The following is a 12,842-nucleotide window of genomic DNA, read 5'->3' as shown; positions in this document are numbered from 1 at the left end:
ATGCGAGATGTCTTTAATAGGTTCCACAACGAAACATTGTCTCGAAATTTGGTAGAAAATCCGAAGAAATTCTGGTCGTATGTAAAGTACACAAGCGGCAAGACGCAGTCAATAGCTTCGCTGCGCAGTGTCGCTGGTACTGTTCCCGACGACTATGCCGCTAAAGCGGAGTTATTGAACGCAGTTTTCCGAAATTCTTTCACCAGGGAAGACGAATGGAATATTCCAGAATTTGAAACACGAACAGCTGCTAGCGTGAGTTTCTTAGAAGCAACTCAAATCGCTTGATACGGCAAGTCTCCAGGTCCAGATTGTATACCGATTAGGTTCCTTTCAGATTACGCTGATACAATAGCTCCCTACTTAGAAATCATATACAACCGCTCGCGCACCAATAGATCTGTACCTACAGATTGGAAAATTGCGCAGGTCGCACCAGTGTTTAAGAAGGGTAGTAATCCATCGAACTACAGACCTATATCATTGACGTCGGTTTGCAGTAGGGTTTTGGAGCATATACTGTACTCAAACATTATGAATCACCTTGAAGGGAACGATCTATTGATACATAATCAGCATGGTTTCAGAAAACATTGTTCTTGTGCAACGCAGCTAGCTCTTTATTCGCACGAAGTAATGGCCGCTATTGACAGGGGATCTCAAGTTGATTCCGTATTTCTAGATTTCTGGAAAGCTTTTGACACCGTTCCTCACAAGTGACTTATAATCAAACTGCGGTCCTATGGGGTATCGTCTCAGTTGGGCGACTTGATTCGTGATTTCCTGTCAGGAAGGTCACAGTTCGTAGTAATAGAAGGCAAATCATCGAGTAAAACTGAAGTGATATCAGGTGTTCCCCAGGGAAGCGTCCTGGGACCTCTGCTGTTCCTGATCTATATAAATGACCTGGGTGACAATCTGAGCAGTTCTCTTAGGTTGTTCGCAGATGATGCTGTAATTTATCGTCTAGTAAGGTCAACTGAAGACCAGTATCAGTTGCAAAGCGATTTAGAAAAGATTGCTGTATGGTGTGGCAGGTGGCAGTTGACGCTAAATAACGAAAAGTGTGAGGTGATCCACGTGAGTTCCAAAAGAAATCCGTTGGAATTCGATTACTAGATAAATAGTACAATTCTCAAGCCTGTCAATTCAACTAAGTACCTGGGTGTAAAAATTACGAACAACTTCAGTTGGAAAGACCACATAGAAAATATTGTGGGGAAGGCGAGCCAAAGGTTGCGTTTCATTGGCAGGACACTTAGAAGATGCAACAAGTCCATTAAAGAGACAGCTTACACTACACTCGTTCGTCCTCTGTCAGAATATTGCTGCACGGTGTGGGATCCTTACCAGGTGGGATTGACAGAGGACATCGAAAGGGTGCAAAAAAGGGCAGCTCGTTTTGTATTATCACGTAATAGGGGAGAGAGTGTGGCAGATATGATACGCGAGTTGGGATGGAAGTCATTAAAGCAAAGACGTTTTTCGTCGTGGCGAGATCTATTTACGAAATTTCGGTCACAAACTTTCTCTTCCGAATGCAAAAATATTTTGTTGAGTCCAACCTACATAGGTAGGAATGATCATCAAAATAAAATAAGAGAAACAAGAGCTTGAACAGAAAGGTTTATGTGTTCGTTTTTCCCGCGCGCTGTTCAGGAGTGGAATGGTAGAGAGATAGTATGATTGTGGTTCGATGAACCCTGTGCCAAGCACTTAAATGTGAATTGCAGAGTAATCATGTAGATGTGGATGTCCAACTCTAAAATTTTGACTGTAAAGACTACGGTATCATTGTTTCTAAAATATTGCTCGACAATAAACACATGATGTTCTACGCTCCAACACTCCATAGCGACTGAAACTGCGTTGTATGGGCAGCCTGCTAACATTCAACAAGGTCACCACCCCCTCTCGTCATGCGTTTCCTCTGCTCCACCCTGTGCTTTGGATTTAATAAAAATAATAACTCTCCCACTTTTGGCATCCTTCCTATAGAACTGACTTGCCAAATTGCGATGATGATTCATGTTAACAATATCTAATCATCACGTATTAAGAGCAAGGTGTCTGAGCAAACTTCAAACCTGATCATGCAATTGAAGATGATGTCAGGTGCATTGCTGAGAAGGTATCTGAGACTAGTGCAAAAATCGTGTCCTCTTTTGAATAGCAGGATGAACCTTGGTTGAAGCATACTATTAAATGTGTCAATATAGAGCTTCATGAATAGTTCTTAAGAGAGCTGCATTCACAGTGGATGTGACTGACACATTATCCTTCACTCTGTCATTTCATATGTTGCATAGTTTGCCTCTTAGTGTTTCAGGTAAGGAGATATTTGCATGACCAATTACCAGAAGCAGTCAGTGTGACCAAGGCAATAACTTTCATGCCCCACTGATTTCTGGAGTGTCCTTTAGCCGTTTTCAGCATATATTCTCTCTCTAAAGACAGCAGTATTGAATAAATATAATTACAGTTGAAACAGCTACTAGAACAATAAACTACTGCAGCTTGTACAAAGATATTTGGCATCCATCTGGATTTCCTTTTATATAAAACACATTCTGCTAAATTTTGCTGTACAGATATCTGTACACTGCAAGAACTACATACTGCTAGATCCTCTTGTCGGAGGAGGAATCCATTCAACAGAGAATAGTGCCCTATTTGGAGGCACATTAAGAGTACTTGCTCCTGCTATTGCTATCAGAAGGGGGAATGCCATGGCCACATTGTTTGTTACACCAATCACAGCTTGTTGTTCCTCATCCCTAACCATTCCTCCTCCCACAGATGCATGATCCTGTGTCTCATCAGTAAGTTAACTGCATGTACAGAGGCGCACATAGAGAAATTGTATGTTCCAAGCAGGCATTCTTAGCTGCTCATCTGCTGCTTCATTACCATTCATTCCCACATGCCCTGATACCCTGCACAAGACACCTCCTTGTCCCACCTCTGTAAGTGGGAAATGATGATACTGATTATTTTTCTGTAGGGTAAACGTTATGGATAGCCTCAATTGCACTTAGGAAGTTGGTGCAACTGAGGAATTCGGTAGCATGATTGCATTGAATCTATTCCAGTATCCTCAAGAATTCAGACGATTCAGCACCATACACTGTGAATGTAGTATTAGGTAAGCAAATGTTGAGAGAAAATTCTGGAAATAACACAGCACAGCTAATGGAATTCCACTGGTTACACCCTTCAATGGAAACTACAACATGGTCACAGTGCTCAGTTAAAATTCTGTAAAACACCAATTTAAGAAGAAGGTCTGAGGTATAATTCATTTTGTACATTGATAAGTCTAAGATAATTCTTGGTCTCCATATTAACCAAAGCAGTGAACAACTGCAGTCTCAAGGAAGGATGGAAATACGGTCGGCCACTTGGTCCCACTTCACAAAAATCTTGAATGGGCTTATTGCTCGTATTCTATTTCTAAATAGTCACATAACTGGAGGATGAGCAGTGGTGTGACATGCTGGTGACTGTGGGGTCAAGAGTGAGCCGCATACATTCTGGTTCATTAGAGTCTGCTGCTGGATGGCACATGGTAGCGTACCCTTCTCAACACAGAGGCAGGGAATTGGATGGGTCTGATATGCTCCTCTTGCCAACTGAATCCCTTCTTGCTGAACATCATCAATGGTAAGATGGCCTAGCTGACCTCTAAACTGTGCATCACGCAAACACTAGGTAAAACTAGAGCACACATGTTTGGTCTGCTCCTCATGAGCTGTGGGTGAGGTATTTTTAAATGTTAAATGCCTTTAGACCTTTGGCCTTCATAGTTTTCAGGTGTGGTAACCATGTTAGCCTCTAATGAAATGTGAATAATACCATTAATCGCAATAGAAAACCCAGTAATGCTTAAAACATGCAGTATTCTGAGGGACACCATTTTCTAAACATATTCAAATCGAAAGAGCTTCACGAACCCATTATCTACGAAATAGTCTGCAAAGGAGATACCATACGAATATGGATCTGCATCTTCAGAAGCTCCATTTGTGGGACTGTCGTAGGCTGTTAAGCTTGCAAGTAGTGTTGATGGCCTTCTCGGTATCGAAGAAGATATCTAGGAGATGCTGTCCCCTTAGGAGAAAGACTGTTGGATTTCCATCTCCACCAGGGTGAAGTTGTCGAGGGTTGAACAGTATCTCCAAAGCCCACACTGAAAGGTACTAAGTAGTTCCTACAATTCTAAGACTCAAGTCAAACACCGGTTGACCAAGCATTCTAGTGTGCTTCCTACATAGCTAATGAGGGCCATGCAGTCCTTCTCTGGTCTCAGAAGGTGTACTAAAATGACATCCCTCCATGAGTCAGGTAAGTCGACAGTCAACTAAATTTTATTAAAAATTGATAGGAGGATTTTCTTTGCCTCCTGTTTGATGCAGTGTAGCATGCTGCACTGGATTTGATCCTTACTTGGTGCAGCCTCCTTGATCTGAAATAATTTGCAATCAAGCTCAGTGTTGCTATAATGGAAATTCCAAACCTCTCTCTGCATTAATGCCCAATGGCAGTGGAAAGTTGGGTCCTTGCTTTCAGTGGCAGTGATTAACTTGCAGCACTCTGCCATTGCTAGTACAATAACTCCAGGTGTAGACTGGAGAGAGCTCTGCTTCAGAAAATCAGTTACAGGTCCTCTGACAAATTTACTAGGTATGGCTTCATATACCTTGTACGAGCTATTGGAAATGATTCGGTGAGTCCAGGAACACTTATCATAATGTCTTCTCACTCTCTTTGATTGTCCTTCATACCTTTGTTTTCGTGGTATGGAAGACTGCAATGTATGTAACAGATGATTAGCGCTTTGACTCTTGCAAGGCCATGTGTCTAACCCCAATGGGCAGAGTGGCACTCCTCATTCCACCCTGGGATATGTCATCTTTGAGGCTGGTCTGAGAACTTTAGGATAGAGGCGTCAGCAGCATGGTGAATGTTGCAATAATATGATCCACCCAGTTCTGGAAGCTATCTTGGCATTTGGCTGTACAGTGCCCAGTTTGCCAAACATCTGCCATGGCAGTTTCCTTTCATGGACTGATCTATCTGAGAGGCAGATCCAGATAGTGAAGTGTCACTTGAATACAAATCATCGACCACTTACCATCGAGCAGCATCTGTAAGGGGAGAACAGAAAGCAAGGACTTTGGTGCAGAATGACGCTACTCCAGTGCTCAAGTGTTTGCTCCTGCCAGAATTAAGAATGCCTAATTCTTATGACACAATGAGGCTTTTCACAGCTCATTCCGTGATGCTGGTTGATACAGACCCCCACAGGAAAGCATGTGCATTAAAATCTCCTGTTAGTAGTAATGGTTGAGGGGGTTGTGATTCAGGTCAGAAAGGACCTCTATCCAGAATGTTGTTGGGCAGCAGATACACATTACAAAGTGTAACATGGAATGAAATGTGCACTTTGACAGCAACTGAGAAATGGAAGTAGAGTGGTAAGCACCATTTAAATTCGTTTCCTACAGAAACATGCACAAGTGTCTTTCCTGTGCCAATAATTTCAAATCCCACACATGTGTTCTGAACCCATTCATGCTCCATTGTAGCACAGGAGCAATTTACCATTGAGGTTCATGCCTTCTCCTTTCTTTTCCACTTGTAGAAGAACCTGCTTCAGAAGGAGAATAACTGAAAGGACTTGAGGGTTCATTTAAACATCCCTCAATGTGTATGATCGAGTCATCGTCAAGTGAGTGTTTGTGTATCTTATAGTCAGCTTGCTTTGATTGTGCCTTCTTGACTTTATGACTTGACTTGATGATACCAATTTAGGCTGAAGCAGACTGCTGTTCGATCATTTCGCTTGCAATGCAATAAGTATCTACATCAGCTGCTGAGGTTGGACTTGGTATCATACAGCAGCAGTTGGTTCCAAAATTTTACTTCTGCAGGTGCATTTGCAAGAGCGTTTTTATGTGTCAGAATCCATTGATGACATCTGTGTGGAAGCACTTACTTTTTCATTTTTCGTAATGCGTGCTGCAGCAAATGGTGTTGTGAAGGTTGGGGGATGAAGAGATTTGTATACCTTCTCACTTCAGCTTTTGACATGTGCTTAATCACCTTCAGTTCCCAGATTTTCTTTTCTTCCTTGAAAGCTGTACACTCTCTGCTCCATGCTGGATGTCGACCCAAGCAAAGAAATCATGGGAGATATATGTAGTTCCTTCCGCATGGGTGGCCATAGTACACTTAACAAAACATAGCCTCTGGCATGTGAAACATCTCATGGAGTTAGGGATGTATGGTCTGACTTTTAGTCATATAATCACAGCTTCAACGTAATCTGACAAAACTGGCAAATGAACTAATAGTGCAGGCCTAAACGATTCTCCATCTTCCAATGCTCCGTATACTTAACACATTACATTCCACGCTTCAGTGATCCTTTTGTCAGACCACTCCTCCTACCTCCACAGCGTCCATAAGTATTAAGTCACTGCATGTTACTAGCCGTTGACTATAGTTAAGGGTACAGTACAGTTCAATTACAATGGGATACTGACCCAACAGCTCTTACATCAGGATGTTGGTGGCTTTCCGTGATGTTGCTCCTTCTATTAGTAACATTCCATTAGATAGCCACTTAATAGATTTCAGGGTTCCAGCCCTCCTGAGCTCTCTTTGTACAATGGGTGTTTTTAGGACCCAATGGACGACTTGAACCATTGGGATTGCTTGTTTGAGTAGTTGTGGATGGCATAGTGTTCCCCTGAGCAGCTAACCCCGCTTTCCTGATCAGGCCTATACAACTGAGGTGTGACAGGATCCCCAGATGTTGATCACTAGTGACTGTTCCACCTCAGCAGCCATCCACCCATCAGCATGTGCCACAAAAAATGTTCAAATGTGTGTGAAATCTTATGGGACTTAACTGCTAAGATCATCAGTCCCTAAGCTTACACACTACTTAACCTAAATTATCCAAAGGACAAACACACACACCAATGCCTGAGGGAGGACTCGAATCTCTGCCGGGACCAGCCGCACAGAGCATGTGCCACACTTTGAGGTTTTTTTTGTTGTAAAAGTTTTTACCATCATTGCGATCTATTCCCTGACAACCAACGTCCCATCAGTTTGCCATGCAGTAGTCACTGAAGTGTGTCTAGAGCTTATGGTAACTGAGGACTGATGGCACTTACCACTCCCCAGCTCAGGAAATGCAGGTTACCAAGCCCGTACTGTACCCAGCACACAAACGATGAGCTCCGTGAGATGCTCACCATTTAGAACAGCCCAGGGACATGTGTGGCTTTATCGAAATGTCAAGGACAGAGCGAATGATATCCACCCACAGTTTACAGACCACCTGTAAAAAATTTCTCGCCACCTATGGAGAGTTTTTAATAAGTTATTTTTCAAATGTGACCGGAGAATTATATGTGCACTGTGAGACGAATAAGCCACAGTCTAAGTAGGATGTGAATCATACAGGTAATCACAATTTCCTCTGTGGTACTGATCCATTGACTGAAATGTATGTCTGATAATCGTTTCTTATAAATTCACTGAAGCGCCATTTTGGTTTCGGATGGAGAGAAGTTTCTGGCCTGACTGATTTAAGATGTTGGGGTTGTGTCATAGTTATTTGTATCCAGTTCACATCAAAACGGTTCAGACTTTTCTTGACATAATAGACGGTTGACTAACAACTCGCTCTTGCAAATTTCATTGTTCAACTTAGCATCATTGTTGGAGACCCCGTAAAATAGCTTGGGAATTCCTGCTATTCCAGGACGGCTCTCTATCCTGGCGCGCGTAGTTTCACCCCCTCTATCGCTAGTTGGCTGTCGTGCTAGACCAGTACCGTTCGTGGACGATCGTCGTGTAATACCCGCTTTGATTTATTCTTTGTTAATGAATGAAACCTACTTCTGATTATTTCCACGAGCACCTACAATATACCAGACCACAACACAGAAACTAAGATTGCGGCAATCTTAGGCCAAGTTTTTCAGCGGTACCCTAATACGAATTATTTACAAACTTGTAGGTGGTCTTGATATTTCGTAACCCATTTGCTACAGGATAATTAGCAATAAACGTACAGCTAAAATGCTACGGCTATCGAACGCCAAAGAGGTTTCATAAGTCCGTTACACTAAAAAAAAATTGTAGTTGTCTCCTTGCTGTCGAACGTATTAAACAACTTTGACGTTAACCAGTAATGTTCAGTTTGGTTTTGTGATGTTGGCGATGCTTGTATCGGCTACATGAGGTAGTAAACAATGGGAGTGGTGTTGATTTGTTTAAAATGTGAAGTGGGGATGTATTATTGTGTGTGTAGATAAAGTGGAAACAGTGAGAAAATGTATAGAGATAAGTGACTTCGGAAACTTCGTTTTCAGCACTATGTTGGTGTTCTTTGACAATTGTGTTAGTGTACTGTGTTGACAATTGTATTAGTAAATTAAAATGGGTGAAAATATTCTGCAGCATTTCCACCCTGACATTCAGCCATTGATCAAAGTCGTACTCAGTGAAAAAGTTGGTAAGAGTTCTACAGAATTCCGAATGGATTTTAGCCCTCCGGGAGAAAATTACTATGTCGTTAACATTTGTGAAGTGTCCTTTCCTTGTCTTTTGTGTCACAATTTTTTCGCTCTGCACTCGTGCACAACAGGTGAACGTCATGTCTGGTTGCATTCTGCGTTAAGGCCGTAACAGCTGCAATGCGCCGCCGGTAAAATCCCATAATCGTTTGATTGTAGGCTACATGACATTGCTCAAATTGACGTCAGTTGTGCCTTGTAAAACAGGAAATTTAGTTTGCTGCTGAGATTGTACGCCGATAGTAAATCTTACGATGAAGGCACATTCTGAGGTCTAGGATAGATTCACACGATCGTTTAAAAGAGTGGTTTCAAGATTCACACGGTCGTTTGAAAGAGTGGTTTTAAATTTTTGTAACGAACGCAGACACTTCTCTATTACTTTTAAGCGCGAATGGTGGTGGTTGTTAGAATGTGTTAGATAAAATGATTAATTAATAGGAAATTGCCTCCTGGACTGTGTGTGTGTGTGTGTGTGTGTGTGTGTGTGTGTGTGTGTGTGTGTGTGTGTGTGTGTGTAAGCTTACTAATTTGTCATCCTACACTTACCCTTAAATGTTCTTATACGAGAATGAAGATAATCCGCCCTGCCACGAAGATAGTCCGCTTCGTATTGATTGTTAACTTCCGGTTGTAAAGTCTTTTTTTATACATGTTTTGGGGACGTAGGAATAATTTCCAACAATAAAATGAAATTGTCACTTTCCTCAGTTTCATTACAGTATTATTTATCCGAAATGAACATCCGTGTAGTAACATCATTGCTGTGCTAGTCTTCAGTCTATTAAATTATGTGACTTGTTGCAGTTGACGTACTGTGGTATTGTAGAATTTAGTTAGAAATTAAATAATGGTTAATTTTATATCTTATACACAGGACTTATTAACATGCTGCGTTTATATTGTAGCTCTCCAGAAGCCTGCAAAATTTTTCCCATTGTTACATTGCACTTGCATTCAGGAGAATGACGGTTAAAATCCCTATCGAGCCATCCAGATTTAGATTTTCCACAATTTCCATAAATCTTCCCAGCAAATGCCGGGCTGGTTTGTTTGAAAAGGGCACGGCCAATTTCCTACCCCATCCATTTGTAGTCAAAGCTTGTGTTCAGTCCCTAATGATCAAAATGTTGATAGCGTGTTAATCTAGAATCTCCCTTCCTATCATAAAGAAAGGTTGATCTGTGTGGAGTGTTATAATTGTCTTAGCAAATTTTTCTAAATTACATTGAGCTTTCATGTTGTACCTTTCTCTTAAATTTGTTGTTGTTCTTGAATTTTGGAGTAATATAGGTTAAGGCATTTGAATTTCACCACATTCGCTATAGTTTAATATTGGCTAGTTAAAGGATATAATACTTGCAGATTCCATGTCCATGGCAGTGGTGCACGATAGACCCGAACTGTGAAGGTGCCATTCACAAAGCATGTCATTGTCCTCTTAGTCTTTCATTTTTATATACCAGCCATTGAGTAAATTTCAAAAGTTCGCTATCTACAGTACGCTAATTATAAAATTTCTTGAAATACTGAACCACTTGATACCAGAACATCAGTCTTTTTGTGTGTATCTAATGCTTCTAAATTCAAGATGGTGACAATGTCACAATCATAATGATTAATCAGTTTGTTAGCATCCAGATGTGTCATTGTATGCAGTGATTTAGGATTTTAGAAATATATGCCAGTTAATAGTGTTGTTATATTTTTGCGAGTACAATTGTTTTAACGTAATCTCTTCACTACACTGTAATTAAGGAAGCAAACTAATCTGCTTCTATTGATGATTCTTGCATTCTTGAAGGGTCAAGAGGGATGTTTGATGCGAGTCTTTGGCTTACACTGGTGGTGTAATGAGCTGTCATTTTATCTTTCCATGCCTGTATTCACAATTTTGTTGTTAGTTGAAGACACCACTAATTGGGGGGCGGGGGGGGAGACCTAATTTCGGTGAAAGACAGATCTGTAGCTTAGCCTATTTGAAAAGATTGCGAATAACGAAGTGCTTTACTCGCCATGTTGTTTACGGTGTTTTCTACATGTCCTCTGTCACTAGTCAAAGCTGATGACGCGTAGCAAACATTCCCTTACATCCTCCGTTAATGTTGGAAAAGCTGTTTCTAATTTACATTTTTGTTTTTCCTTTTGAATTTTTTATAAATCCAACATTATTTTTATTTTATTACGTAATGCACTACAGTGAGCAGAATTTTCTGCATGTACCTATCCCTTTATGGAGATTCTTCTTCTTGTTCCATGTTTATGAACTCCACTGTGTAACACTGAGAAAACGTGGTGTGCTTTCAGAAAACACATACTTTCATAACTGCAGATATATGTCTGGATTATTATTATAAATTCTTTGGAAATGTACTAATCTGGAACACTGTGTGACGCCATTTGATTGTTCTCATCTGGAGTAGTATTTCTTACCCTAACTACTATCCCCCAAAACACTTCGCCTTATTGCAGTATGCTATGCATAAGTGCAAAAACACTGTTCAGTTCTACAGGAATTTTTAGGCATTCATAGAATGTAATAGCATTGACATTATATGTCCTATAGCTGACTGATGATGTGCATAGCTTGCTCTTTCACTAGTAGAAGCACACACATAAACACCAAAGCCACTAAGTCCCAATAGTGCTCAGAGCCACCAAAGCCACGAGCATGTACATTTGGGTCTGTGGTGAATATTTGTACTGCTACTAGAGAAAGAGCAAGAGCTCAAAAGCTAATATAAATAGTTTTCTGCTGCATATTTCTATGTGTCATACATCAATCAGCCATAATGGTTGCTTTGCCTTTATTTTAAGTATTATTCTAATCACAAATTCCCATTGTTATACGTTGCTGACATTATTATGAGGGCAAGTCAATTATTATCCGCAAAGTAGTTATAAAATTTTATTGTAATCAAATAGGAAACTTAATAGAACATAATTTTTTGACATATTCTCCTTGCGTTTCAATGCACTTGGTCCATCGTTGTACAAGCTTCCTGATGCCCTCATAAAAGAAGGTTCTCGGTTGAGCTGTGCGCCAGGAATGCATCGCTTCGTCCAAATCAACAGCAATCGTCGCAAATCAACAGCCCCTTAATGCCTGTTTGAGTGGACCAAACAAGTGATAGAAGGGGCAAGATCGGGACTATATGGAGGATGAGCCAGTACTTCAAATTTGAGTTTCTGGAGTGTTTCAGCAGTGTGAGCAACAGTATGTGGACGAACATTGTCGTGCAACAACACAGCACCTTTTGACTGCAATCCTCGGTGTTTGCTTTGAATTGCAGACTTTAGCCTGGCAGTAAGCATCTCACTGTAACGTACACTGTTTATTTTTGTGTCCCTTTCCCCATAATGTTCCAATACTGGATCTTGTGTGTCCCAAAAAAACCGTTAAGCATCAGTTCTCCTGCGGACGGTTAGGTCTTGAACTTTTTCTTGTACGGTGAATTTGGGTGTTTCCATTCCATACTCTGCCATTTACTCTCCAGCCCGTAATGATGGAGCCATATTTCGTCACCAGTAATGGCCCTGTCTCAGAAGTTGTCCCCTTCCTTACCATAGCGATCCAAATGTTTTTTTGGAGATGTCCATGTTTATGTATGCAACTGTGTCAGTTGTTTTGGGACCCATCTTGCACAAACTTTGTGAAACCCAAGTCTGTTGTGGATGATTTCATAGGCAGAACCATAGCTAATTTGCAGACGATCTGCCACTTCGTCAATGGTTAATCGTCTGTCTAAGAGAATCATTTCATGTGAACACTCAATGGTTTCTTCATTTGTGGTGGTAAATGGTAGTCAGACTCCTTCGTTGTGCGTAACACTTGTGCAACAATCCATTCGTAGACACTCCGTTGTGGCAAAACACTGTTCCCATACTGTACCAAAAGTCTTCGATGAATTTCGGCCTCTGATACGTCTTCCAACCACAAAAAACAGATCACTGAACGTTGCTGTTCTTTGGTGCAAATAGACAGCGGAGCAGCCATGATTAACAGCACAACAGCGATAACGAAACTAACCAAGCAGCTTGAAAATTGCAAAGATATAACAACAAATAAACAAAGGATGCGTCATCAATGTAAAACGACAGTACTACCAAAATAAACAAGAATATAACTAAATTGCGGGTAATAATTGACTTACCGCTGTAGTTTAACAGTTCTGTATTTTTCCACATCTTAAATGTACATCCAGATTCGTCCTCCCCTGCCCCCTCCTTCCTCCACACAAAATC

General features: G+C 41.0%; 1 protein-coding gene across 2 annotated transcripts in view; it reads left to right on the top strand.

Annotated features, from left to right (window-relative positions):
• The first annotated feature begins 8,155 nt into the window (after positions 1 to 8,155).
• Positions 8,156 to 12,842, top strand: part of LOC126483925 (BRISC and BRCA1-A complex member 2-like) — a 56,253-nt gene continuing 51,566 nt past the window's right edge. The window contains exon 1 of one of the 2 annotated variants that reach the window (XM_050107212.1): positions 8,156 to 8,263. Coding sequence is in view for 1 of the 2 variants with exons in the window: in XM_050107204.1 (XP_049963161.1) it covers positions 8,461 to 8,536 (76 nt within the window). In the remaining variant the exon portion in view is untranslated. The other variant, XM_050107204.1, reaches the window with a different exon arrangement.

This window comes from Schistocerca serialis, chromosome 1, assembly GCF_023864345.2.
Source record: "Schistocerca serialis cubense isolate TAMUIC-IGC-003099 chromosome 1, iqSchSeri2.2, whole genome shotgun sequence".
NCBI classification, from domain to species: domain Eukaryota; kingdom Metazoa; phylum Arthropoda; class Insecta; order Orthoptera; family Acrididae; genus Schistocerca; species Schistocerca serialis.
The sequence above is the reverse complement of the archived record's forward strand: the minus strand, read 5'-3'. Positions and strand labels throughout refer to the sequence as shown.